Below are 26,836 nucleotides of genomic sequence, written 5' to 3'. Positions count from 1 at the left end.
AGACGGAGATATGGAGTTTGGGATCAAAGTTACAATGTTACAAACTATTGCTTTAATATCTCGTACTTAATAATTATATAAGCCAATTTGTGAGCCTGTCAACTAAAAAAAAAAAAAAAAAAAAAGAAAAATATAAGGCAAGTTAATTGTGAATATGTAATTCCAAGCCTATAGAAAGTGGTTCCTCCATACTAAATAAAAGAAGATGAAAGAAACAAAGGTGTAAGACCAAAAATAAGTAGAGTTGGAGAGAAAAGGAGAGCATGTGATATCCAAAAAGTCCATTTCTTAGACAACAAGTTTGTTTCCAAAAAAAAAAAAAAAAAAAAAAAAAAATAAAAAAGTGAATGTAACATGTATGGAAAAGAAAGTATTAGTAATTAAAGTGGAAAATATGGTTTGAAAAAAAAAATCGAAAAAGGGAGGAAGACAAAAAAAAAAAAAAAAAAAAAAAGGGATAGGGGCATAAAAAGAACGAGGCAGATAGTAGAAGTCTAGTTTTCCCACCTTATTAAGGTATCAAAATCGAATCAGGCATGTTTTCCCATTGTCAGAAAGGCAGTTGAGTTTATAATTTATATTTATAATAATAATAAATAAAAAAAAAGCAGATTATCCTGGTTGATAGGCTGCATATCCTGGTGGATGCTGATGCAAATGTAAGTATAAGAAATAAAGAAAGACCGATACTCCCGGTGACCAGTTAAGAGTGAATTGGTAATTAATTAGGTATATTAAGTGGATGGAGTAAGAAGAAATAGAATTGTGATTTGGAGAAAGGGGGATAATAATTTGATTTGATTTGATTTGATTTGATCCTGGAAATGCATCTCTACAATGCATGGCTTCCTGGTCCAATCCTTGAAGAATGTTGGAAAGAGAAGGAGGCTTTCTCCGGAGTCGTGAATTCCCTCAAACTCTGCTATCTTCCTCAAGATCCAGATTCCGTCTACTCCACTCTCAAATGGATTTCTGTGCTAGACCTGTGTGTACCTTCTCTTCTCTTTTCTTTTCTTCTTTTTTGTTTTCCAGAATCATCTTGATTGATTTATTTTGTAATCCAGTTTTATCAAGGCTAAAAGTGACGTGTCCCTCGAGGATGTTGGTCCTCTTGTTCAACTTGGACTGGATATTTTCTATGCTTCTTCCGGCAAACTCTACGTCCAGGTATCTATCTATCTATCATCCTTTTCGTTATTTCAATCTGGGTTTCCACTCATTAATTACAGTATTCTTCTAATTGCCTTTGTTAGGTTAGATGGGGCAATTTACTTGTTAGAATCATTAACAAGTTTAGAAACAAGTTATCTCTCACTCTTCACTGGCGCCCTCTTTATGACATCTTGCTCCGTACCCATTTCTCCAGGTATTATTTCTTTTCTCCGCTTTATATTTTTCCATTTTATTATTTCATGCGTAATATCTTCTCTACAGAAATACTGGCCCAGAAGGATGGAGAATCAAACAGAGACACTTTGAGACACTCACTGCTCTTGTCCGAGCTTGTAGGAGGTTCTTTCCCCCTAATTCTGCTTTCCAGACATGGTCTGAGTTTGGGTAAATATTATCTGACCTTTTTTTTTGAATGTGGTAATATTATCTAATTCATTTTTTGGACATATTTTTTACACACCTGTGTATCTTTTCTACTATCATTCTGACTATCATAATCTAAACATGCTTGTAGCTCCCTTTTGGAAAATCCATGGCATAATTCAGCATTTGAAGGTTCTGGGTTCATCAAACTTTTTCTTTCTACTAATTTGGACAACCAGGATTTCTTCTCTTTGTAAGAATTTGGATGCTTAGGAATTTTCTATTATCTGTGGGTAATTATTAAATTCTTCTGTCTTGGATTTATAATTCCCTCTTTTTTGCATGCCAATGGCAGGGATTGGATTGGGAAATGCATACAAGTATGGAATTCTATTCCAAATTGCCAATTTTGGAACAGTCAATGGGCTGCTGTACTTGCTCGTGTTATAAAGAACTATGACACACTTACATGGGAGCCTTTATTGCCTGTACTTTTTGCTAAGTATTTGAATATGTTTGAGGTGAGATTTTGGGTCCCTAAGGGGTATAATATTCTTGCACGCACCATTTTCTTTTCTAGATAAAGATATATTTCAATTGTGAAAAAAGAATGTGAATATCAGATGCTTATGAGACAATCTCTATATGTAGGACCAGGAGTTGTGTAAATTGAATTAGTGAATATCAGATGCTTATGAGACAATCTCTATATGTAGGTTTCATGCAAGAAAATCCCATTCTGACAAACTAAGGAACTTTTCCACCCACTTGTGAATAAAAGGAAGGAGATCTAATTATGAATACAAATTTTCTCTTCTCACCGATGAGGAAACCGTTATAAGTAATCAATGACATTATTCATTCACTCTAATTAAATCATTAATACTGAAATTACAAATCGCTTACTACTTTACTAGAAGCGATTGTGGACCAGCCTTCATCACCTATAATCCATTGATTAAAACATAGTCCTTGGTGATTTTCTTGGCAGCAATTAACAGCTGGCCAATGTTTGTTGAGATAAGCTGTAGACTGCAGAGCTGTAGTTGGACTGCTGTTGTGCCTTCTTGATACCATAAAAGCATTTCAAATTTGCTGAAAACCCTGGTATTCCAGATGACAATCTGCCATTATAATTGTATAATATTGGAGAAAGCTGTCAAGAGAGTGTCCCTGTCTCAAGATCCCTGACCTTTCAACTATTTTTTATTTTTATTTTTTATGTTTATTAAGTCTATGCGATTCCTTGATCCCTTTTAGTTCCTTACCCTAGCATTAATCACAACTCTACACCTTTGAGCTCTCTATCTTGTTTCTGCTTTTTTTGGCTGAACTTGGGTCATGAACTCACGACTTACATCCAAACTCCCCAGGGTATAGACTGGCCAACCCCCTTTTTCTTAGTAGATTGTTTAGGGTGTGATTAGGATCAGCTCAGTCAATTTTTTGAAGGTTTTGGGTTGGGACTTAAAATTGCCTTTTGATAAGTCAGCTGGCATATTCTGCTCTTGACAGCATGACAAACCATAAAGCTGATGCACCCCCTTTAAGTGAAGTAAATATGCATCCTTTATGTAATCATATGCTTAATGCTATGGAGCTTGATTCTTGATTAATTTCACACCAACTATGAGGTTGAAGGTTTTAGTTCCATGCATTTCATTCAAATGATTTGGGAGGTTGGGTAGTCGTTGTCAGCCAGGGCACCTAATGATAGGATTTGCATTTGCTTAAGTTTTAGAATTTGCTTCTGTAAGTTTTATAGGTGCATGAAAGTCTGATAGCAAATTGACCACATTCAACCACGAGAAAGAGAATACTTGCATAAATATAAAAATATGTTGTACTGAAACACACCTAGTTATAGGTACTCCATACTTACTGGTTAGCTCTTATTATCATGAACAACACTTTATGATCTGGGACTCTGGGTCACTCCAGCAAATCTTGTTTTTATGCATTCCAAAATTCTTGCAGCATTAACTAGGGAATTTAATCAAATAATTAGATTATGTGGATTCTATGTAACATAGGCATGACATGGTCCTTGTGGCATATCCACATATCTTTTTCTTTTTGTGATCTCGGAAATCTGGGAAACTATTTTGTCCATATTACTTCACCTCTGGTTTTTCTGTTTCATTACCATGCTTGAAAAGAATGATGTCTTTGGTAATTTCAGGTTCCTGTGGCTAATGGTGCTAGTTCGTACCCATACTCTGTTAATGTTCCAAGAAATACAAGGTTCTTGTTTTCCAACAAGACATCCACTCCATCTAAGGCCATTGCAAAATCTATTGTAAGATCAAGTGTACTTCATTCTTAAGTTTGTTCAACCTTAGAAGTTATTTCAATGTCTTTTATATTGATCATACATGGTGTGCTATACTTCTTTATTGATGCAGGTGTATTTACTTAGACCTGGGAGTTCAGCTCAAGAGCATTTTGACAAGCTTATTAATCTCTTGGAGCAGTGCGTAGTCTGATGCTTTTCTCTAAGTTTGTTCCATGTCTAGAATCTTAATAGCAATAATGTGATGTGCACTAATTTTGCTGTTTTAGATATTATCATCCTTCTAATGGTGGTCGCTGGACCTATTCATTGGAGCGATTTTTGCTGTATCTGGTAATTATGTTTCAGAAGCGCTTACAGCATGAGCAAAAGTAAGGAATTCATTCTTGAATGATATCTTCCATGTCAGCAAGGGTTCTGTTATTAGATCTTATCAATATAAGATTCTTCATGCAGGATATCTAATGGTCGCAGACGAACAGAGCTATATTTGGGAAAATCGGAGAGGATCTCTTTTGTCAGCACTGTGTTAAAGCTGATTGACCGTGGCCAATACAGCAAAAATGAACATTTATCTGAAACAGTTGCTGCAGCAACTTCAATATTGTCTTATGTAGAACCCTCTATGGTCCTTCCCTTTGTAGCCTCTCGGTTTCATATGGCTTTGGAGACGGTTAGTAGACTTACCACACATCTTCCACCACAATATAAGATATGATACTTTCATGTGGAAAGCTAACCGTAGAAGTGGGCAATGAGATTCGTTTATCTTTTTTGTAGATGACAGCCACCCACCAGTTGAAAACAGCTGTCATGTCTGTAGCATATATTGGCCGGCCTTTGTTCTTCACATCTATTTCATCTTCAGTAGAAAGACCTGCTGATTCTGATGATTCCTACTCATATGTCGATCTTTTGGTCATCTCATTATCCAATGCACTGCTGGGCATGGATGCCAACGATCCTCCAAAAACTTTAGCAAGCATGCAACTAATTGGTTCCATATTTTCAAATGTAAGGAGTGTGTCAGTAGAATTCACTAACTTAATATATACTTATATCTGGTTGGTTTACTTGATTATATCCGATTGTTTTACGTCTGTGTTGAATTCTGGCAGATGGCTGTTATAGAAGATAGTACTGATGACTTGTCACCGATTTCTGCCATCCGCTTCTCGGAGTGGCTTGATGAATTTCTATGTCGCCTGTTCTCTTTACTTTTACATCTGGAGCCAAGTTCTGTCACGTAAGAGTTCATAGCAGTAATTATTTCTCACCATTGATAACATCCTTTTGGAATATTGCATTTGGTGGAAGGTCAAGTTATATGGGAGGCAGAGTTTTAAGTGAAACGCTAGAAATCCTGAAATTAAGAATTCCAAGAATGATTAAATAGGAGTTCATGGAAAATTGGAATACTATGAATATTGCTTTCTTACTTAATTGGTTTTCAGCATGTATGCATGTTTGTCCATTATTGTTTACATGCAGCTGGAATCATTTGTTGTTTGGGTGGTGCCAGGAATGAAGGACTTAGTACCATGGCTACCTCTGGTACTTTTCTTGTTGAAGACGGTCCTTATTACTTCTGCATGTTGGAAATCTTGCTTGGAAGACTGTCAAAATCACTTTTCACTCAGGTCTTAGACTCTTAACTGATAATCCTTTAGGCTTTTACTTCCTGCAAAATGCTAAAGGGGACGCTATTCCAATTGATTTTTATTATACAGGCTTTGAAGAAAATTTCCAAGTTTGTACAAACCAATGTACTCCCTGGAGCTGTTGCTGAGGTTGGACTTCTTTGCTGTGCTTGTGTGCACTCAAATCCAGAAGAGGCTGTTCTTCATCTTGTTATACCTATGCTATCAGCAGTTATATCATCTATGAAAGGGACGCCTAGAACGGGATTCATAGGAAGTCCTTTGGATCCATCTGTCATATGCAAGGTCTCGGTCTTTGCATATTCTCCAATTTTTAATTCTAGTTTATATTCGGATCTCTTTTGGCTAAACTCAAGCTTAATCTTCCAGGCCAAACCTTCAATTTCTCCAGCTCTTGAAACTGCAATTGACTATCAGTTGAAAGTCTTGTCTGTTTGTATTAGTTACGGGGGCCCTCATCTTTTACGCTGCAGGAATCAATTTAAAGTAGCTATCGACCTAGCGTTTGAATCACCATCTTGGAAGGTTTTGTATTGGCTGTTTCTTTGCCTTGAGTGTTATTGGGCTGTATATTAATACAGTCTAATTATATTTCTCAGAGTCCCATATTAAATTTGGCGGGTTTGTTTTTTTCATGTGAGGTAGGTCAATGGAGCTGGTGACCATGTGCTCCGGTCTCTCCTTGGAAGCTTGGTGCTTTATTATCCAGTTGACCAATACAGGTGTTCCCTTTATGGCTCTGGACATTCACATTCAAATGCACATTCACAAAGAATTAGCTGATTCTTATCCTTTAATTTTGAGGTAGTTTATTTAACACAGATTGGTTCTGTAGGTGTGTATGGCAACATCCTGATTCCCCCCTCATGGAGAATTGGATCAGCACAAAAGATTGTTTAAGTGACAAACTCATCTACCCGAAATGGCATGTTCCAGTAGAGGAGGAAATTTTATATGCAAATGAGCTTCTATCTCTTCATTTTCAATCAGCACTAGACACACTAGTTACAATATGCCAAGATAAAGTTCATACTGATGCAGGTGATTGACTTCTTACCTCTGTCGTATGAAATTCGATATATATGATTTAACCATGTATTTAGTTTCCAAATGAGGTGTACTTATAAAAGTTATAGTTCTCCAGAATTTGCACTGATAGCTTCAGAGTTGGGGTCACAGTGTTGTCTTCCTACTTTTACTTTCTACTATAGCAATTTTTGTTTGCTTTCACCAGATGTCCTGTTTATTTAAGTTCAAAATATTCTACTTGCTTTCTCTTTCTTATGACTTAAATCATGGGTCATCCACAAAAATTTATATTGTGACTTCTGATCTAATTTCTGAAAGAGATATTTGACTAGTATGTTGCATTGTGTAGGAATTGAGAAAGACCATCTCAAGGTGACTCTTCTGCGGATTGATTCTTCATTGCAAGGCATACTGTCTTGCTTGCCGGATTTTGATCCTGTCACACCTGCTGATGCTGAAGATACAGTGCAAAGTTTATTCTTCCTGGCAGGTGCCGCAGGTGCTAAAGTTGGCAGCACTGAGATGCGAGTGAGGGCAGCTGAGGTCATACATGCAGCTTGTCGGTAATTACCTAAACTATCATTTATTTTGAGTATTCACTTTATGGGTTTCCCTCTTCCTCATCATGGATCCAGGATCATGATGCGATCCCAGTCTCAGATGAATATATAGTTCAAAATTGTGTACATATATGATATGTTGATAGCTTTTGAACTATATTTACATTTTTCTCTGGAGTAAAAAAGAATCATATGTTCATAATAAATGAATTATATGAATTACATGTTCGCAATCTTTTCTATAGGTTAACAATGTATGTAGAACATACAAATGAACCTGGAAAGACAAAAATATGTACTTTTTCGTAATTGTTTTATTATTTTATTGTGCTAAATTGCTTGGGTGGTGTTGGCCAGATACTTGTTGGAGGAAAAGCCAGATGATAGCATATTACTAATTCTCATTATCCGTATTATGGATGCTTTAGTAAATTTTGGTAAGATTTCTGATATGCTAAATGATATAGATACCGTTTTCAACTACATTATTCTGAGCTAAACTGAATTTATTATAACTTTATGTTCTTGATCGATTGTATTTCTGCCAAATTTAATTGAATTTTGATGTCGTAATTGTTGAAATTTTCTTATAATTCTTCTTTATATCTGTTCTTCTTCTTCTTCTTATTATTATTATTATTGTTGTTGTTGTTGTTGTTGTTGTTGTTATTGTTATTGTTATTGTTATTGTTATTGTTATTGTTGTTGTTGTTGTTATTGTTATTGTTATTGTTATTGTTATTGTTGTTGTTGTTGTTGTTGTTCTTCTTCTTCTTCTTCTTAGCACTGGTTTAAAATATTAAATAAACAATTATAATATTATAGACCAAGTGGGTGTCAACCCTCAATTCTATTAAAACTGTATGGTTAGAACCAAAGATTCCATGACCCAAAACCCCTTTGAATCTCTCTCATACCCCCCTCTCTCCCCCCCCCCCCCCCCCCCCCCCCTACACAATTTTTCTTAGTAATATAAAAAAAATGAAAGACGACTGTTGCTTTTATCGAAGCTCATATACTTTTTTTGTTCCACAATTAAGTTAACATTTTTTTTGTTATTTAAGTTTTTCCTCTCAACTTTTTTTATAAATTTTGAACCTGCACCACTCACCTTATTTTTTAATCACTACTTACTGTCCTTAATCTCTGTGCAAAAAGTAGATCTTAACAAAATTTGGAATGCAGAAGAGTGATTTAATTGCTTTTAACAATATACGCTTTTTACTAAAAATACAGTAATTCCTCTCCGTCTGAGTACACCACTAAATAGCCAGGGGAACTAGCTTCCATATTTTCCTTATGTTTTATAATTGTATGGAGTAATGGATTGCAAAGTCTGAATTTTTTTTGAAATTGTATTCAAACAAACTGATTTGACTGAAATTATTCTTTAAGTTGAAAAGAAAATTATGTTTGCATTATTTTGACAATTTTTGGTTATTTTGTTTAATCTGTTGTTATAGGAAGTCTTGAATATGATGAATGGGCGAATCACAGGCATGCTTGGAAATTGGAATCTGCTGCCATTGTAGAACCTTCAATAAACTTTCTAACGTCTTCTCATTCTAATGGAAAAAGAAGGTAGTTTTTCTTCTTTTTTTTTTTACTTGCTCCATTCAATGCATCACAGTCTCCAGTTTCTTATCTCTAATTGCTGTTGAATATTTTCATCCAGGCCACTCTGGGCTCTTGCTGACAAGGCATACATGCATAACACGTGGAGAGCATCTCAGTCCTCTTTTCATTTGTATCGTACCAGTGGAAATTTCTCTCCATCAAATCATGCAATTCTTCTCATGGATGATCTTCTAAAACTAGCTTTGCATAGATATGAAACTGTTCGCTCGTGAGTTCCCTTGTTTTTTTTTTCCTTGTTTTTTTCCATCTCAATCACATGTATGATATATTTTTAGCTTAATATTGGATTAGTATGACTATTGAAACTTGACTATGTGAACTTTCCATAAATTTACTTGGATTGAGGAGCTGTGGGTGAGTGCCTGCACCCTTAGGATGTTGAGATCTTGGTTATTTTAGAATGATCATAACCATTGGGTATAGTTTGCGCCTCCTTTCCCCTCCTTTCTGCTTCACTCATCTGCTGTTTAGATCCGTGTTCCTCCATCTACTGGTCTACCCCACCAGATCTATCCATTGGAGGGTCTCTAACTTCATTATAATGAAGTATTGTTGCCATTGAATTGAAATTTTTTGTGCTGCTTTATAATTTTCTGAAAGAGGAGAAACATTTCAGTACAGGCTGCTAGGCAATGTATTTAGTTCGAATTTTTTTTAAGTTTGGGCAATTTGGAGAGCAATATACTAGACAACATGTGCTAGATCAGCGACTCTTTGGACTGACTAGGTAATGGGACTACCACTTTCTTAACCTATAGTAGAATTTATAGAGATATCATGGTCACTTGTGGATACTTATCTAGTGTTCTTTGCTCTAAGATTTTCCTCTTGAACTGTAACTGTTAAAAAAATCCACCTTTTCTTTCAGTTGAATATTTGATAGCTTTATTGTACCTTATGAACGATTTCCCTCCTCCCTCCCCTTCAAACATAAAGAAGAAATTCTTGTCCATCGCTTATTTCCCTCTTTTTTTAATCACCCAGGTTTTGATTTTATTTGTTTGTATTCAATTGCTAATCAGACTTGCTGGAAAGAGCCTCTTAAAGATGTTGAAGAGATGGCCATCTATGGTCTCAAGGTGCATGCTTGTCTTGACTGAGAATTTATCAAACCCCAGTTCACCTGAATACACTGTTCTTGGGTCTTGCACCATTCTATCCAATCAAACAATTCTCAAGCATCTGACAGTGGTAATTCAAGAATATTTTTTTAATGTATAAGATATTTTTACAACGGCTCAAATATTTTAATGGCGTTTTCACTTGGGCCACTTGCCAATGTTTGTTCTGAAAAAATCTTTAATGTTCTCGAATAATTTCCTCTGGTATATATTCAGGATGGAAAGGCTTTTACTTCTTTCATTCTCGGCATTTTGAAGAGGTATTTTGGCATATGTTAGTTTGTGTGTTGCTTTGTACTCTCCCTTTTTTTTGGGAGTATTATTACTCTGCCTTCGTCTTATTCATCTGATTTTCTTGTTTAGTGTGCATCATGAATCCCTTAAAGCTCAAAAGGCAATCACTGAGGTAATGTCATGCAAACTTAATTACTCTGTGTTTGGCCTTGCATGTATGTTTTAAAATTGCAGCCTTTCCTTATTGAGCTTCTCCTGATTGATCACAGCTTTTTGTAAAGTTCAATATTCTTTTTGCTGGAGCACCTAGAAATATTTTCAAGACATCAGATAGCCAGTCAGACGGGCAAATTTTTGCAGACTTAATTTCTCAGATAGGTTCAATGAGTTTTGATACAAATGGTTTGCATTGGAGGTAAATTGTTATTTCACGATTCTGATGTGTGCTATAATTTGAAATCTGTAATTCTTAATTGTGAAGCAAAGGATTTAAACTAAATTGTAATTAGTTTTTTGGTAACGCTATATGGAAACCTTTTTTTTTTTCCTTCAACCTGCTCTTTTCTGTAATTAGCAAGAATTTTCTTGGTTGACACGTTACTTTTTCTGGTAATTAAAGTAAAATTTTGATCGGACTATTATTCATGATCCTGATATTGATTTGAGATTTATTTTGTAATTTTTATTTTTTTTATACCTTTCAGGTACAATCTGATGGCTAACAGAGTTTTGTTATTAGTGGCAATGGCATCTAGGAACGATCCACATTCTTCTACAACATTTTTAAGCGAAACTGCTGGTGAGTGAGCTTTAAGTTCAAGCATCCTGCTATATATGCAAGGCTAGTACTAGAAAATGCATATTTATATTTGGTTGCTTATTCAAATTTGAGTTGTAACCTACTGTTTATCAACTATTATTAGAAATGAACCAGCCACAGCCATCAAAAATAGAATGTATTAGCTATTGTTTGTGCAATAATGGCTCTGTTTCTGGCTTTGAAGTTATAAATATGCTGATATACACTTTTAGTGTACCAAATAACTTGACTGGAAATTTTGTCACAATTGAAAATTTAATCTAGAGAAACTTTTATAACTTGTATTTATTAAATTTATTGCCTAATTAATGACAATAAAAAAAAAAAAAAAAAAAAAAAAAAAAAAAAAAAAACATAGACGATGATGATGAGATTGATGACTACAACAAAATATTAATATGAATGCCCTTATAGTGTTAGAAGCTCCCATCTTGGGTAGGATAAGTGGGGTTGGATGTAAAGCCTTAACCTTCCAATATTAAAGAGATTGTTTTGAATTCAATCTGTATTCTGTATGTAATGGTTGTGCTAATCTGCAGTGATTAAAAGTTTGAATAGTTAAATGAGCCATTATACTTTAGCCCTTTATTATAATTTAAAATTCAAAAAAATGATGAGGGTTTTTGACTCCATTGCTAATAAACATAAACACCTAGATGACACATAATATAACTCTTGCTCAGGGTGAAGTCATTTGAAGGTATCTGAATGTGGATGGAAATTTTAGTACTCTTTCCGTTTCCAAAAGTTCGATCCTTATGGGCAATTTTCACGGGTATTAAAAAAGTTAAATAAGTAGTAAAAGTGCACTGAAAATGTAAATTTATATGGGGTTTGGGAAAAAGTAGAGAGAGAAAGTAATAAAAGTACATGGAAAAGCAAAATGTATATGGGGAAGCTAATTTTGCACAAATATTGTTGCAAATTGGATGATATTTTAATGCAAATGGGATGATCATTTTGGGACTAAATTTTGGCCATAAGGGTCAAACTTTTGGGGACGGAGGGAGTAAGAAGTTAAAAGGAAGTGTTACAAGTGCACATGGAAATCCTCAATTGTCATTGTGACCATTAATGACATTAGAGAAAAGATATGGATTCCAAGTTAGAGATTACCCTATAAGTGATACAATGGAGATATAGTATAGTATTTTGAAAGAAAAGGTGTGGGAATCAAAAATTCAAAACCTTGTAATTTTGTTGCCCGAAATTAGGAAGAAGGCTTCCAGGATCAACAGAGATCTTAGAGCATCCAGAAGAAGTCTCTTTTGAAGCTTAGGATGCATATATGACATAATAATTAATTGTATTCATTGCCTATTTTATTGGTTTCAGCCTTTCGGGTACAGCTGTAGGCTATCCATATCCGAGTGTCTGATTTTGTCAATGCCCATAAATTTAGCACAATCTCTGAATTTTGGACATAGGTATGGAGTTTGGATATTGTAAGGACCAAGTGGGGTCTTGATGAACCAATTTCAAAGATTTAGCTTCTTAGATCTTTAGTGGTTGATGTAATATTTTTATAGTAATTGCTCCTTAGGTGCTTAGGATTTAGGATCAAGTGGGGTCTTGATGAACCATATTAAAAGACTTGGCTTCTTAGATCCTTAGTGGTTGATGTAATTTTTCTATAGGAATTGGAGGGGATGTTCTTGTTCTTACTCGTGGGATCATAAATGGCATCATATGAACCCAAGCTGTAAGGCCTTAAATTTTTCCATATCCTGACTTGTTTATTAATGGTATTTAAAGAACTAATTCTCTTTTTATATCATCTTATTTAAAATACAAGTTCAGATGAATTAAATAAGATTTACATGGATAAAAAAAAACTCGAATATTCAGGATTAAAAATAACATATACTTATATTATTGACAATTGCAAATAAAAACATCTTTTAGGAATAGAGGGACTATAATGTTGAGATATGAATCAACTCACTCTTTTTATATGATCTTCGGATGAAGTATAAGAGAGAGTATGTGCCCCAAATATTGATGAAGAAACAATTAAGACAATGTTCAAAAAATATAAATTCATTTATTTGAACTCATTCATAGTTAAGTAATGAGCTCATATCTTGACATATTAAAATTCATGGGAATTATAAATTTATATATTGCTAAAAATGTCAACCAAACAAGTTTAGGAAAATCTTAAGAATTTCGGTTGGGAAATAAATTTTCATGAAATGTAATATTTTTCTTTTAAGGGATTAAGGGCCTGTTCATATTTACTGAACTGAACTGAACTGATTGGAGCTGAATTGATGTGAGAGGGAAATTCAGAGTTGAACTGAACTGATTGGAACTGAACTGAACTGAACTGAACTGATTGGAGCTGAACTGAACTGAAATTAAGTAAATATGAACAGGCCCTAAATTTCCATGTTAACCAAACGAGGCCCTAGAGTTTATGTCCAAGAAAAAAGTTGGATATTGGGAAATACGGAGTATATCATGTATGAGCATTGAGTAACAATTGAATAAACCGTTTATCCTTTATAGTTCTAGTCAATATACAAATTTGGTGCTGCCACTTAATACTCTGTAGTTCAAGTCAATGAACAAGTTTAGTGTTGCCACTTAATAAGTTACTTCCTCGTTCTCAAAATAGTGGACACATATTATGTTTTTTCCTCGATTTCTCTAATATCTATATGTCTTAATTTATTATCTTTAGACAATTGTAAGCTTCCATTAGATTTCCCCTCTTGTTAAAGAATTTGTCAAAACTCCAAAATGAACATTGCTTATAAAATGGGGAAAAGGGAATGAATAAAACATTCACAAGCAATAAAAAAAAAAACCATAATTCGGAGTACTAACTCACTCCAAAGTTAAAAATAACAGGCAAAAACTCATATTTCCGACTTTGCTGTAATTACCACCATAAAAACAGTAAAAAAAAAAAAATCAAATCTAAAATTCCAAAAATACCCTTAGAATTGCTAGAATGACGGTCACCCAACCCACGTACGAACACCACCTCAAAGAAATGACATTCTCTCTCCTCGTCATTGGTCATCCCCATCTTTATATCACGATTATCACCCAAATCTAACGGCACTCATTCCTTATTCTAGACCCTTCTTTTTTTCCATCCTTTTTTTTTTATTTATTTTTCCATCAAAAAAAAAAAAAAGCTCCGATTAAGATTATTAACTTAAAGATAAAATCTTAAAATCCCTTTTTATTTTATTATTAAGGGTTTTAACCATGGTTGAGTTAAGTCAACTAAACCTCTGAGTTTTAAGCGGTCCAGTGTTAAAAACAACTCCTGCTCTTCATTTTTAGGCGAAGAGAGATAACGCGAAAGAGAGAGAGAAAAAAAAAAAAAATCGAAGCTCAAATTCATGATTGTTTGATTGATTTAATTCATTCAACTTTCTTGAATTTATAATTCTTTGATTCTTCTTCTTTTTTGGATTGATTGATTAATTTCTTACTTGGAATTAATTTCCCAGATCTCTCTTTTATTATAAGGTCAGTTCTTTTGAATTTTTGCTGCTCCATATTTTCTGGGATTTATTAATCTTTCATTTCAAGATTTTGACATTGAAGATTTAATTTTTCAGCTGTGGGTTTTTGCTGTTTTAGTTGATTGATGTAAAAAATCACAGTTTTGAAATGTGTTCAGGATGTAGTAGTAGTCAAAGAATTATATAAATAAGCTTTTGGATTGTTTAGGTCGGGTTCTTATCGTGTTATCGTGTCGTGTTAGGGATTGCCAACTCTGGGATTATTTAGATCTGTTAAATAAAGATTCAAGTTTCATGTATACATTTGTTTATGTATGTGTATATTTTTGGAATGGTATGATTGATTATTGGTATATCTTTGTCTTCAGATAATCAAAGTATTGAGATCTTACTTAGTACGATGGGGATGTGAATGTAGTGATTTAGCTGAAATTGAGCTACTCATTTTAGTGGGTTGTGATAAAAGAGGTGGATTTAGGGTTTTTGGTGGGTGATAAATTAATGATTGTGACCTTATTGTGCACCTTGAGTAGTAGATTCCTGTTGAGGGATATAGAATTAGGTGGTAGCTTGAGAGAGGAGAACGGGCTCTCTTTCGCGGTCACCGTGTTTGAAAGATTTGAGAGGCAATATGTCTAAGGTGGACAGCCCTGTTCAGACCCAGGCCCCTGTTGGGTTGTTTAAGAACCCATTGTCGAGGTCGGGGTCGGGTTCGGGGGAGTTCTATGGGAAAGTGTCTACCACGGGTAGGAGGAGGGTTTTTGTGCAGACGGATACCGGGTGTGTGTTAGGGATGGAGTTGGATCGGAGTGATAATGTTCATACTGTGAAGAGGAGGTTGCAGATTGCACTTAATGTTCCTACTGATGAGAGTTCTTTGACTTATGGGGATATGGTGTTGAAGAATGATCTTGATGCTATTAGGCATGATTCGCCTCTTCTTCTGACGAGGGGGATTATGCATCGGAGCTCTTCCACCCCGTGTTTGTCTCCACGAGGTGGGGATCTCCAGCAGAAGTATTCTGTATGTAATGGTTGTGCTAATCTGCAGTGATTAAAAGTTTGAATAGTTAAATGAGCCATTATACTTTAGCCCTTTATTATAATTTAAAATTCAAAAAAATGATGAGGGTTTTTGACTCCATTGCTAATAAACATAAACACCTAGATGACACATAATATAACTCTTGCTCAGGGTGAAGTCATTTGAAGGTATCTGAATGTGGATGGAAATTTTAGTACTCTTTCCGTTTCCAAAAGTTCGATCCTTATGGGCAATTTTCACGGGTATTAAAAAAGTTAAATAAGTAGTAAAAGTGCACTGAAAATGTAAATTTATATGGGGTTTGGGAAAAAGTAGAGAGAGAAAGTAATAAAAGTACATGGAAAAGCAAAATGTATATGGGGAAGCTAATTTTGCACAAATATTGTTGCAAATTGGATGATATTTTAATGCAAATGGGATGATCATTTTGGGACTAAATTTTGGCCATAAGGGTCAAACTTTTGGGGACGGAGGGAGTAAGAAGTTAAAAGGAAGTGTTACAAGTGCACATGGAAATCCTCAATTGTCATTGTGACCATTAATGACATTAGAGAAAAGATATGGATTCCAAGTTAGAGATTACCCTATAAGTGATACAATGGAGATATAGTATAGTATTTTGAAAGAAAAGGTGTGGGAATCAAAAATTCAAAACCTTGTAATTTTGTTGCCCGAAATTAGGAAGAAGGCTTCCAGGATCAACAGAGATCTTAGAGCATCCAGAAGAAGTCTCTTTTGAAGCTTAGGATGCATATATGACATAATAATTAATTGTATTCATTGCCTATTTTATTGGTTTCAGCCTTTCGGGTACAGCTGTAGGCTATCCATATCCGAGTGTCTGATTTTGTCAATGCCCATAAATTTAGCACAATCTCTGAATTTTGGACATAGGTATGGAGTTTGGATATTGTAAGGACCAAGTGGGGTCTTGATGAACCAATTTCAAAGATTTAGCTTCTTAGATCTTTAGTGGTTGATGTAATATTTTTATAGTAATTGCTCCTTAGGTGCTTAGGATTTAGGATCAAGTGGGGTCTTGATGAACCATATTAAAAGACTTGGCTTCTTAGATCCTTAGTGGTTGATGTAATTTTTCTATAGGAATTGGAGGGGATGTTCTTGTTCTTACTCGTGGGATCATAAATGGCATCATATGAACCCAAGCTATAAGGCCTTAAATTTTTCCATATCCTGACTTGTTTAGTAATGGTATTTAAAGAACTAATTCTCTTTTTATATCATCTTAATTAATTTGTTCTATGCTTTATGATATCATCACCCATGCCAAATATGTTTTTTCATTTCCTTTTCAGGGCATTTTTTGAAGAATTTAAAAAGCCAACTTCCTCAAACTAGAATTCTTGCAATCTCTGCTCTCAATACATTATTGAAAGAATCACCCCATAGAATGTCAGCTAAGTCTTCCTCAGAAAAGGTTGAAGGGATTACCCAATCTTCTGTTGAAAGAACTTTAGTTGAAATATTTCAGGAAGAGGGATTTTTTAATGAGACCTTCAACAGCCTTTCCCATGTTCATATAATTAGTGATGGTGAAACCACTTCTAGGGGAAATCATGGGAACTCTTCCTTTCAGAGTGTAGCTGACAAATCAATTACCTTTTTTTATTTTGACTTCACTGCTTCTTGGCCTCGGACTCCTAGTTGGATTTCTTTGTTAGGAAGTGATACTTTCTATTCAAACTTTGCTCGAATATTTAAGCGGTTGATTCAAGAATGTGGAACCCCTGTGTTACAAGCTCTGAAAAGTGCGTTAGATGAATTTGGGAGCTCTAAGGAGAGATCTAAACAATGCGTCGCTGCTGAGGCTTTTGCTGGAATTTTGCATTCTGATGTAAATGGTCTCCTTGAAGCATGGGACGATTGGATAATGGCTAAACTACAGGATATCATTATGGCACCGTCTGTGGAATCTGTGCCTGAGTGGGCATCTTGCATACGCTATGCTGTGACTGGGAAGGGAAAGAACGGTACACGGGTTCCTCTTCTAAGGCAGAAAATCATGGATTGCCTGCTTACGCCTTTGCCCCAGACTGTGACTACTACTATTATTGCGAAACGCTATGCTTTTCTAGCAGCTGTGTTGATAGAAGTGTCACCTCCAAAAATGCCAGAAACAGAACTACTTCTTCATAACAGACTGCTGAAGGACTTGCTGATCAATATGAGTCATTCATCTGCACAAGTAAGTCATCCATTAGTTGTTTTTTCTTTTAAAATAGTTCTCTCAGGATAATTACACATTTTCATATGCTGTTGAGTCTGAAATATGTTTCTCTTATCAGCTTTGCCAAGAGCTGAGCTTTAAAAGTCCATATATACTAGGATTATTCCTTTTTTGTTTAATTAAATAGATTATATCTAGCTGCTTCTTCATTGGCATCTTTGGTACTTGATAGAAGTTTAATGCTGATTATTCTAGATCTCAAAGGAAGGTTCTTCGTGACATGTCTTTATTTTTTATATCATAACTTATCAATGGCCGAGGCAGAAAATATTGAGGGAAAACAAAGCTGATAATTTCTTTATTGGAAGCAAGTGGTAAAATTTGCAAGGATGACTCCCAAAAATCCTGATATTGGTAAGGATAGATCTCCATTTTTTATTGGCAGAAACTGACCCCATTCTCAATGTGGATTTGTGCTTGGAACACATTTGTCCTGATAACCTCTGCCACCAACGTTATGATAGATACTGTCTACAGATATGAAGTATCTGCTGTCCATCTATGTGTTGTAGATCACGTAGCTTCATTGTTTCTGTGTGAAGATTTCATTCACTACATTCATTTCCTCTATTAGAGATGTGTATTTCTGTTTTCGATTGTTGTTGCTGCTTTCAAGCTTGTCAATGTCAACTGTATTTCTGACAGTAGACAGTGATAGGGTATTGTTTGTGTTAAGTTTCAACTCCTACCATTGACATTGTGGTGATTGGCTGATTGCTTTAGCAATGTTTAAGTTTGTTACCATTCAGGAGTTAATCTGTTGGTCTTTGTCATTGTAGGCTTTTGCTTTAGCGACACATCATATGTTTGTGGTGAAGTGAGGAGTTGTAATGTTCATTTTTTTCTTTTTCTTGTTTTACCATATGCCAAAAAAAAAATTCATTCTCTCTATGTCATGGAGCTTTTGACTGATTGCTGTCATGTTGGCTGCTTGAATCCTATGACTGCATGTGAGGGTTTGTCTCTTTCTTGTCCGTTCTGACTATAAAGACTAAACTTCAAATGGTACAGGTGAGGGAAGCTGTTGGTGTTACCCTTTGTGTGTTATGCACAAATGTTCAGCTCCACAAATTGTTTGCTAGTTATGGTTCTGCCCAAAGCGGAAGCAGTGGTATGGAAGATGATTTATTTGGTGGTAGTTGGAATCAGCTCTTATCAGATCAGGCTACTGAACGGGCCATTAGAATCCAGAAAACAACTCATTCTGACCATATGGATTCTAGAGAAGTAGTAGTTCCAGAAAATGGGATCACAAATGATTCTGATGAAGATGTCAAATGGATGGAAACGGTAATGATTGGAACTTCGTTGCTGTAATTCTCATTTTGATTACTTGGCTTTGTTGGGGATGGAGGAAACTGAACCTTACAGCCTCTGTTTTGGAAAAGGCTGGGTTTGCCTTTGCCAACTGTGTCATGAAATGATTGACTGATGTTTCTATACTTAAGATGGTCATTCCTCTAACCATTGATTTCAAAATGTGCAGTTATTCCATTTTGTTATTTCTTCGCTGAAGTCAGGTAGATCATTGTATTTGATGGAGACAATTGTCGGCATTCTTTATCCCGTAATCTCATTACAGGTGTGCAAAGTGATTTCTTGCTTGTCTTCCTTTCCTTCCTGTATGTTTAGACTTATCTGCTGATGGTCTTCCTTTTCTGTTCCAGTTGGTCCTGTAAATGTCTCATTAGTTTAGTGGTAATGTCGCTGGCAGTATAGCTAGTATTTAAAAAGATGAAAAATGTCAAAAATCTGGTTAAAATGGTCTTGCATTAGTCATAGGATAATTGTCACAATCTATTCTGTGATTGCTGACTTGCTATATCCTCTTTTATCTTTTCTATGTTTCTCTCATCTGTATTAATGTATGAATAAAGCTCTTATATCGTAACTAGCTATCTCATTGCCTTTTTGTCTTACGGGAAAGAGGAAAGGGTCGAAGAACCTTTATGTCACTAATCTGTATCTTTACTCATCAAACTATGTAGTAGAGATTAGGTGAAGTCTGATTTATAGAGTCCTGTGAAATTTGATGATTTGAGCATGTCAAATAAAGGTTTATTTTTGGATTTTGAAGGATACATCAAATAAAGATTTATCAACGTTGGCGAAGGCTGCTTTCTCGTTGTTAAAATGGAGTGTATTTAGAGAACCACATCTCCAAAAGGCTGTTGCTGTTATCCTTAAGTCAGCTAATGATTCTAACTGGCGGATCAGATCTGCTACATTGACATATCTTCGAACATTTATGTACAGGTAATGTTGAGGCAATGTCATGCATGAGTTTTTCTGATCATTATTATTTATATGGTCAATTTTCATCCGTTTTACTCATAACAGGCACAGTTTTGTCCTTTCACATGATGAAAAGCTACAGATTTGGAGAACTGTTGAGAAGTTACTCATTGATAGCCAAGTGGAGGCAAGTTCCTTCCTTTGTTCTTATAAATTACAATATATTCTTTTCCTGGTGGATTTTAATTGTAAACATGCTCATGCTCAATTTGTGCACCAAGAACAAGAGTAGAATCAGCAGACAGATGTTTCTGAAGCAGGGATGTGTTGGGGGTTGTCTTGACATTATGAGATTTCATAAACTTTTAAAAAAATTGGGTGTACAATAATTATTGTACATCCATTATAAAGATAGCCTAAAGTGATCAAAAGTTATCCCTGAAATGAATAAAAGTTACCCCAATATGCATAAAAGTAACCCAATACAAATAAAAATTATCTACGCTTTATTAGTAAAGAATCACATTTTAAATGACTAGATTGAATGTAATTAATTACCTTTATAAAACCTTTCTTGTTGTCTATTTATATAAAAATTGTATTATGTTTAAAGTTACCCAAAAAAAGGCAAAAAGTTACCTTAAAATTAGCTAAAAGTTACCCTAATACTGCTCGATGTACACTAATATTAGTGTAAACCGGGTGTATACAAAAGTTTTTCATGAGATTTTATATGATATATTGCCTTTTTTTTTGGTTCCAAACTTAGCAAATTCTGTGTAACAGAAGCAATTTATGCTGGTGGTGCCTGGTTAAGATGTGTTTAGTAAACTGTGTGGAAGGATTGAAGGAATAATATGAGAGATGAGATCATGAAAAGAATTATAGACATGGAAACACATGGGGGAATTAAACAATTATTACCAGTTGCAAGTTTGTGGCATTTTAAGAGAATTATTGAAGGGTTCTCCTCAAGCTTAGTAGTATTGGACACTTGAATTTCTTTCGTTCATATTCTTAAAGACCGAAATATTTGCAAGTTTGTTAGAGTGATTATGTATAATTGTTTCCTTTCAAGTTATCTACAGCGTACTTGATGCTTGTTTTCCTTCAAGTTTTGTATGCTTGTGGCTCACACGGCCACCATGTATAACATGCAAAGGATGGGTTAGTAGGTTAACTCGTATAACCTCTTCTATTCTTTGATTGCTTTACATCTAATTTAGTCTCTCTAATGTTCACTGCTGCATCGCATTCTTTGTATCTCTGTTATTCAGAATTTTATCATGCTTATTCCAGTTATTGTACGTAGTTCATAGCTGGAATGTTTTAACATAAATGAGTAAATAACCAACATCTGGAATCGTGTAATATGAGGAATTGTACAACTCTTGGGATGTATTCACTTTCAATTTGTGTGGCAGCTTTCACACAAGGCACTTTGCAGGCATGGTTATATTGTGTTTTATTTTTCTCCTGATAATTAATTGGTTTCAGGTACGAGAGCATGCGGCGGCAGTTTTGGCTGGGCTAATGAAGGGTGGAAATGAAGTTCTTGCGGGAGACTTCCGCGAAAGGGCGTATACAGAGGCAACTCTTATTCTCAAGAAGAGAAAACAAAGGTTGGATCTTTGATAAGCCTTTGATTTGAAAGTTATCTTCTGTGAATTTTTGTTGTGTATTTCTCTCATTCTACTTAGGTTGTGCATGTTTTCATTGTATTGAGAGGATTAAGGTGGTCTGTGGTAACTGATGAGATTCAGCTATTGAATGAAAATTATATCCTTTGCATCATTTGTTTTCATTATAAATTTATAACCTCGGCTGGTGATTGTTCATAATGTGTAATTGTTTAGATGGTCTTCTAGATTCGTTTCTTCTTTCTTTGGATGTTGAGAAGTTCATAACGAGCAGCCGATGATGGTCTCTTTAAAAACTTCCCCTATCTAATTGGTCACTGTAGAAAATTCTAGCGATTACATAATTTGTGTATTTTGTCATTGTTTTTCTTCTATTCTATCTTATATCGGTGTGGTCAAGTCTTGATATGATTAAATCTTTCGGAACTGCCTATGAATACTTAATGGTGCATCTGATGCACCAATTCTTTCAGGTGTCAGTGCATTTTCTGTTAAATCTGTTATGTAAATGCACTTTTAACCTATTATCTCTTTATGAAACAGTCGAAGAGATGGCTATTCTGTTGCTGCTGTTCATGGTTCTGTGCTTGCGCTGGCAGCTGGTGTCTTGTCTGTTCCATATGATATGCCAAGGTAAATATGGAAGTTCCTAATTTAGAATATTTTAAATTTTGCTGCCAAATTTTATAATCTGCTGCCATAATTTTGGAGATGTCTAGTTGCCATTTTTCTGTCTAAAAGAGGGGTACTGAAGTTTAAGTGCTTTATGTTGCTTGTAAATTTTCTTTTGATTCGGTTCTTTATTCCTTTGAAGGGATATATTCTCTCTTTAAGTTCTCTCCTGTTGGAAGTCATTTGTATTAAGGGTTCCAATTCCATTTGTTTTGTTTCTCTTGATAATTTATCTTGAAAATACTAGGATCCAACTTGTTATCATCGATGCTTACTATAAATGAACCTTTATGGCAAACAATATGACTATATGAGTCAATTGAAGTAAAAGAAAAAATAATTAATAAGGTTTCTCACATTCTCGTTGGTCATACAACAAATCGACGATTGGAATAAGTTGAAAGTTTTCCATTGATAATGCAAATTAATAGATGATTTAGAACTCGGTTGGTGCTTAATTGTTTATAAGTCGGGGAAAAATAAAACGAAATGATCTATTAGTCACTGAGAAAGAAACACAGTACGTTGAGATCATATTGATCTATTCCTAACACAACTCATCCTTTTCTGTGTTGTATTTAAGAAAATTTGGGTTTGCAAATAGTAAATCTCATGGCTGACTTTTTCGCTTCTTTGGTGGTTCATGTTATTTCAAGTCCTGCTCTATTTTGCCTAGTTTTGGTGCATTACTCTGTAGGCACTATTTCAACTTACATAGTTTTACTGGACCACATTTTCAGATTTGCCTACTGCTCATAAACCCATGAAGATATAATAATGTTGCCTTTGATGTTTAGTTTGACTGAAAGTAAATCTTTTTTTTTTTAGGGTTTGTGGGTGAAGAAAGGTGGGGGTATCTTAGCATTTTCTGTTACCTGATTAATCGGATGCAGAATTAAGGATTTTAAAATTAGAGTAGAATCAATGAAACAACATATGGTACTTCCTCTGTTTCTTTTTAGATTTATCACTTTCTAAATAAGGAAGTTTCAAATTAGATGCATCACTTTCCTTTTTATTTAATAAATTCTTTCTTATCTCTTTTATATCACATGAGTTATCTTCTTTATTTTTTCTCTATCCCTCTCATCTCCAAAAATTATCTAAGATTCTGTGTTTTTGCAAATGATGCAACCACATAAAACGGAGGAAGTATTTATTGTATGTATATATTTTGAGATCAGTTTACTTAGAGGACGATACTACACACAAATATAAACCCTCCGTTTTTTTAAATGTCCTAATTTGACTGGCACATTTGCCAATGCAATTTGACTAACGATATCTTAAATTATCAATAAGTATTATTTGTAAAATGTTGTTATTCATAAACTATACAATAAGACGATTCTATCAAGTACCAACATGAGTACGTGTGATCGTATATATTAAGCATAATTGTTGGTCAGATTGGTGTTTATGTATAGTGCAAAAGTCAAACCAGAGCTCTTCAAGAAACACGAATAGAATTGAATATTTGACACTATCTAAAAGAATCCCTCCAAAATACTAATGATATTAATGGTAAAAGATATGTGTTGGCAAACTAGCCCAATAAAAGTGGAACGACTTAAAAATAGAGAGAGAGAGGGGGGGGGGGGGGTGGTGGTGGTGGTGGGGAGGGGAGTAGATATATAATCCTTTTCAGCAATTAGTTTGATACCATAATTATGAGACAATTGGGAAGGGATGAAAGATACAGTTATATTTTAGCTATTCAATTTTGTTTGGAAATTACGACTTCACTGTTGAGCATGGTAGATTGAGACATCATCGAATTTATACATACAGTAAGGCAACAATTCTGCTTATCTAAGTTATACATACAGTTAGTTTAAAAAAAAAAGGTTATACATACAGTTAGGTAAATGCCTCGGCCCGAGTTTGAAAAGTCTGAAGAATTTGAAACAGAAAATATATTAATCCGTAGAAAGTTAGGTTAGTAAATTTTTGTCTTACTGTGTATATTTTGGTGATTTTTGTCTTACTGTGTATATTTTGGTGATTTTTAATCCTTTTTTGTATATTAAATAAATTTGCCGTGTAATCTATTAGCCAAATTGTAGATCTGGGTGTATTTTAATCATATGAACTACATTTACACGATTCAAACATGCTCAAAGAAGAGAAAAAATTATATTAGCACCGAGAGAGAGTTATTGAGTTGCTGCAAGAGAAGCTTTGTCCATGTAGGTTGCAGTTCCAATATATCCTCACCTATGTCCCTGGGTCGCACTACATTATGGTAAAATTCTGAGTGTGCAGACTAATTAGGGGTCAAATGCCCTTACAAAACTTTTTTTACTTTTATATGTCAGCAAAAGTAGGTGTGGCGGGCATTGTAGATAAATTAAGGGAAAATCGTCTGCGTTGGTTTGGACATGTAAGACGGAGACCCGAGGGTGCACCGGTGCGAAGAGTGGAAGAGTGGGACCATGGAGGGATTAAACGAGGAAGAGGGAGACCAAAGATTACTTGGTTGGAAGGAGTGAGGAAGGATATGAAGTGCATGGATTTACGTGAGGATGAAGTTTTGGATCGTAAGGGATGGAGGAGAAAGATTTATGTTGATGACTACACGGAATAATCAAATTTGGTTCATGTTAGCCGACCCCACTTTTGGGATTAAGGCTTTGATTGATTGATTGATTGATATATGTCAGCAAAAGTACAAAATAGGTCTCAGCAATTTTTTCTATTACTCTGAAATATGGGGATTGGTTGACTTCGGTGTCTGGTGATTTAATATATGCATCTGCCTCTATTTAAGTTGCAGTTGTAAGAGCTTGATTTTGGCTGCATTTCTGTGGTCTTTTGACTTGAACGAACCATGGTTGTTAAATTTATTCTTTTGTTTCAGTTGGTTGCCTGAGCATGTTACCTTGTTGGCTCGCTTTGTTGGTGAACCGTCACCTGTGAGATCAACTGTTACTAAAGCTGTTGCAGAGTTTCGAAGGACTCATGCAGACACATGGAATTTTCAAAAAGATCAATTTACTGAAGAACAACTAGAGGTATCTGAGTTTTGTAGTTATTAAATTTCTACTGACTAGACCTTTCAACAGACATTTTTCAATACCCTCAAAAAATGATATTGTTTAATATTATTGTATCTTTCCCTAACCGCAAGCTTACATCTACTGTTCACCACATTGCAGGTTCTTGCTGATACATCATCTTCATCATCGTATTTTGCTTGAATTTTCACTCACAGGATTAGGCTATAGATGGGTAATTATATTTATGCGTCCATAAATGTAGCTTATTTACATTTGTAGTATCAGGTTCAAGGTTAATGAAATACATTATTTCTAAAAGACTGGCTATGCAATACCCCCCCCCCCCCCTCTCCTCTCTCTTCTTTTTTTTCCCCTTTACTATTTGGGAAAGTCTAGACCATGGGGTTCATTAGGTCATCGGATGGTAAATCCCACAAGATACTGTCGGTACTAAATATGCTGGATCCATTTCTAATCTCCTTTCCACCTTCAGACTCTTCTCCATTTTCATCTTCGAGTTTCAAGTGCCCTAGTTGGTCTCCTGCTGTGGAACACATGCTTTGGTTCCATGGTGATCCATCTTCTTCAGCAATGAAAGCAGATTGACCATACTGAAAAGCGGTAAATGCATTACAGCCCCCATTGACATGAGTTTGTGTTGCTCCTACAGTTGTTTCCCAAGGCTTGTTTGAGATTATCATGTCTGGCTGCTGTATTGCCCTTGATAATCCAAGTTTGATCTTCTCTACGGTATCTTCCTTGGCGTCGGGCTTAGTACTCATACCATACGTGGCATTCATATTTCCTTGTGAACTGGTAGGTTGCAGCTGGAAGTCAATTCGCTTCTTGGTGAGGAGATGGAGCATTTCATCCTTGAAACACCCAAGGGCTGCCTCAGTTAGATTGGCAACCTGTGGGGGTCCTAGCGTGGTTGCAATCTCAGCCATTAGGTGAGAGAAAGACTTGTGCGTAACTGGATCAATTCCCATGCCTGTTAACTTCTTCTTTAGCTTGGTGTTCCAATGGTTCTTGACATCATTATCAGTGCGACCAGGAAGTTGAGCAGCAATGAGTGACCATCTGAAAATTAAAAATTCCTATCAGAGATTATTGCAGTAGTGTGGGAAAAAGGACCTTTAGGATGTGGTTTGTGTTGGTACCTGTTGCCCACAACAGCATGAAGCTTCATTATGGTTTCTTCTTCTGCTTGGGAGAACTGGCCATGCTTAAGGTCAGGTCTTAGGTAGTTTGTCCATCTCAGCCTACAACTCTTTCCGCATCTTTGGAGACCTATGTATGTATGGATTGGCAATGTTTAATGAGAACTCGGTAACAATGATTGCAAGTGCTATCCAGGGTTTGGTTTATTAAAAAAAAATTCAAAAAAAAAAAAAAAAAAAAAAAAAAAACAGAGGAAAGATAGAGAATCTAACCAGCATTCTTAGGAATAAGACGCCAATTACGGGTGCCATGTTGGGCGATGTAAGAAGAGAGTTTGTTGTCTTCTTCAGGAGTCCATTGGCCTCGCTTTACGTTTTCCTTCTCGCAACAAGGAATTCTACCCATGGTTGATGTGTTAAATAATGGTGGGTTATATTGAAGAAACAGGGGAAGCTTGGT

At 35.2% G+C, this 26,836-nt stretch overlaps 2 protein-coding genes across 2 annotated transcripts; one reads left to right on the top strand and one right to left on the bottom strand.

Moving 5' to 3' along the window:
• The first annotated feature begins 449 nt into the window (after positions 1-449).
• Positions 450-25,534, top strand: LOC145575044 (proteasome activator subunit 4-like). The gene is made up of 35 exons (XM_081632969.1): positions 450-985; positions 1,065-1,167; positions 1,254-1,366; positions 1,435-1,557; positions 1,688-1,789; positions 1,892-2,057; positions 3,719-3,835; positions 3,942-4,009; positions 4,099-4,200; positions 4,286-4,502; positions 4,610-4,843; positions 4,948-5,075; positions 5,352-5,469; positions 5,560-5,775; positions 5,860-6,015; positions 6,136-6,212; positions 6,326-6,531; positions 6,869-7,082; positions 7,437-7,516; positions 8,543-8,660; positions 8,755-8,925; positions 9,740-9,908; positions 10,055-10,098; positions 10,202-10,244; positions 10,342-10,487; positions 10,777-10,871; positions 16,739-17,628; positions 18,682-18,960; positions 19,157-19,252; positions 19,748-19,926; positions 20,011-20,092; positions 21,403-21,527; positions 22,089-22,178; positions 25,078-25,231; positions 25,376-25,534. Exons 1-35 carry the CDS (start codon positions 825-827, stop codon positions 25,415-25,417), a joined length of 5,424 nt encoding a protein of 1,807 aa, XP_081489095.1. The 5' UTR covers positions 450-824; the 3' UTR covers positions 25,418-25,534.
• Positions 25,479-26,836, bottom strand: LOC145575045 (transcription factor MYB80-like). The gene is made up of 3 exons (XM_081632970.1): positions 26,650-26,836; positions 26,377-26,506; positions 25,479-26,296 (listed from the first exon to the last, which is right to left on the bottom strand). Exons 1-3 carry the CDS (start codon positions 26,780-26,782, stop codon positions 25,609-25,611), a joined length of 951 nt encoding a protein of 316 aa, XP_081489096.1. The 5' UTR covers positions 26,783-26,836; the 3' UTR covers positions 25,479-25,608.

The sequence above is a fragment of the Chenopodium album genome, chromosome 13 (assembly GCF_948465745.1).
Source record: "Chenopodium album chromosome 13, dcCheAlbu1.1, whole genome shotgun sequence".
NCBI lineage: Eukaryota > Viridiplantae > Streptophyta > Magnoliopsida > Caryophyllales > Amaranthaceae > Chenopodium > Chenopodium album.
This window is presented reverse-complemented; position numbering and strand designations above follow the sequence as displayed.